This window comes from Pipistrellus hanaki, assembly GCF_964339955.1.
Source record: "Pipistrellus hanaki genome assembly, chromosome: 3".
Taxonomy (NCBI): Eukaryota; Metazoa; Chordata; class Mammalia; order Chiroptera; family Vespertilionidae; genus Pipistrellus; species Pipistrellus hanaki.
Window position 1 is genome coordinate 147,973 of NC_140505.1, and position 2,299 is coordinate 150,271.

The window sequence follows — 2,299 nt, forward strand, 5'->3', positions numbered from 1 at the left end:
TCAACTTGAAGACAAAATGATAGTGGACAGACGTGAGTGCTGTGCACTTTTATTTTGCTCCGAGGAGCCACAGGCCAGGTCCCAGGGCTGGGCTCCCTCCCAAGGGCGCTCTCTTTGGTTCATCTTTATGCGGCAGCAGATGGTGAAAGCTCTGCAGGGCCCCTGGAAGGGCTCACAGTTTGGGGTGCCCCGCTTCAGGCAGACCCCACCCAGAAGGTAGCAGGGCCTTTCAAAATTGAGAGCCCCGGTGCTGTCTGCAAGAAGGAAGTGAAATCTGTGTGAGGCTGTGGTCCCAAGAGCTGAGACCTACCTCCCCATCAGACAGACCCATCCCTCCCAGCAGAATACCACCCATAGCCGCTCTTCTCGTCACCTCACATCCTTCCTCAAGATCCCACTGATACTGATACAACCTCTGGCCAAACTATCCTTCCTGCCACGGGAACCCCTGGGCTTGAACTGGAACTGGATGGGGAGGTGTGCTGAGTCTGTAACGATTGCCCACCTGTTCACCAGTTAACTCACCTGTCCTACCACACAAAACCCAACCCAACTCTCACAGTCTCAAGGGAAGAAGCCTTGCCCAGCTACCCTCTCTGTCACTCCTGTGATATGAATGGCTCGAGGTCTCTAGTCAGGGTCCATCTAATCTTTGTCTCCACTCCAGGTTACACTAACCAAGTGATTCGAATAAATGGTCGGGTTCTCGGCCATCTAGGTCACTTGTGGAAAGGGGAGGCAGTAGATCACTACCTGCAGGACTTGCAGTGGTGTAAGGACACACCACCAGCTTAGAGCTCTTCTAACTACCCTAGAGGTGCGGGTGGAGGTGCCCGCTGGCAGCTCCGTGAGGCTGTGCTCTCAGCTCTGACTGAGGGGAAGGAAACAGCAAATGGGTGGTAGGAAAGGGCAGCAGACTGGTATTTACCGGGCAGTACCTGGAGGATGGTAAGGAGAGCAGTGAGGTGGATGTGCAGGAGTCTCATTGTCACTCGCCGTGGTGCCTGAGACCTGGGGAAGGGTCGGAGGACAAGATCAGTGCCCAGGTTCTCTGTCCCAGGAACTCGCAGTTGCAGAGGAGAAACGTGGAGATGATCGTCTCCCTGCCTGAGGCCCTGCTCCACCCAACAGCACGGTGCTCTTGTTTCCTGCGCCCCAGGCGGGCGCCGGCCTTGCCTGAGGCCCCTGGCAGGCCCCAGCACAAGGATGGTGACAGGTGCAGCAGAGGTGTCTGAAAGTGAATGGGAGCCGAGAGCCAGGCTGTTGCAAAAGGAGAAAAGGACGGTCCCTCACAGGCGAGGAAGCTCCTCAGAGAAAATTCTGAGGCCAGGGCTCCTTACACGAAAGATCCAGAACGTCGGGGTCAGCTCTAACCTACCTAGAGAACCCATGTTAAAGGGAGAGAGTCCACAGTGGTAAAAGATGAGTGGAAAAACGTACCTAACCATCTGTAGAATTTACTTTCATTTAAATCTATTATTTTTTTAATAATACTTCCACATTGAAAAATTCCAAATAATGAAGAAATGTAAAAGATAGATTAAACCCCTCCTCTAGCTATAGCCACGATTTCCAATTCTAAGTATTTCAGTCCTATGACTTTACACATAAAACTATGTAAATGTTTATTTTAAATATAGAATCATACTTTATAGTCAGTTCTATTGCATTTTTTCCCACTTAAATATTATCTTGGGAATTCTTGAGTATCCATTCAGATATACTTGCCCCATATAGTTGTATGACTATCTCTCTATCTTTAGAAGTTTGTGTAGCAATGATTTACACATAAATCCCAAGGAATGGAATGGGCACATATATGCAGACTGCAAGTTGCAATGGGCATTTGCCCAACTGCCCACTACAAAAACAGCTGGGCCACTTGATCATCTGAGTGACAATGCGCAAAAGCATCCTTTGACTGTCGATAGTCTATCAGTTCTGGTTATTGTCAATTGTTTTAATTTTTGAAAATAAGTGAGTAAAACACTTTGTTTGCTTCAATATTTCTTTTAAACATTATTACTGAGGTTGAGCATTCTTAAAGTGTTCATTGGTCACTTTTCTCTCTTACCTATCCAGGCACTTTTCCCATTTTTCTATTTTCCCACTTGTCTTTTCCTACTGATTTCTAAGAACCCGAAGCACATGTTAGGTCATTACAAGGATTATTTCTGGTTTGCTTTTACTTCATACTCACTCATCTAACAGCTCAAATTTACGGCGACCCTAAATGATCACTTTTTACTCTGCTCATGTTTGGTTCTCATTATAATATCTGTTTTGTCTGTATTTACCT

At 47.2% G+C, this 2,299-nt stretch overlaps 1 protein-coding gene across 1 annotated transcript; it reads right to left on the bottom strand.

Annotated features, from left to right (window-relative positions):
* LOC311618692 (uncharacterized protein) lies at positions 1–1,391 on the bottom strand (the record flags this gene model as incomplete). The annotated part of the gene is made up of 3 exons (XM_084876248.1): positions 1–254; positions 939–1,011; positions 1,341–1,391. The coding sequence occupies 3 exons, from the start codon at positions 1,389–1,391 to the stop codon at positions 1–3; spliced, it is 378 nt and encodes a 125-aa protein (XP_084732374.1).
* Between the last annotated feature and the right edge of the window lie 908 nt (positions 1,392–2,299).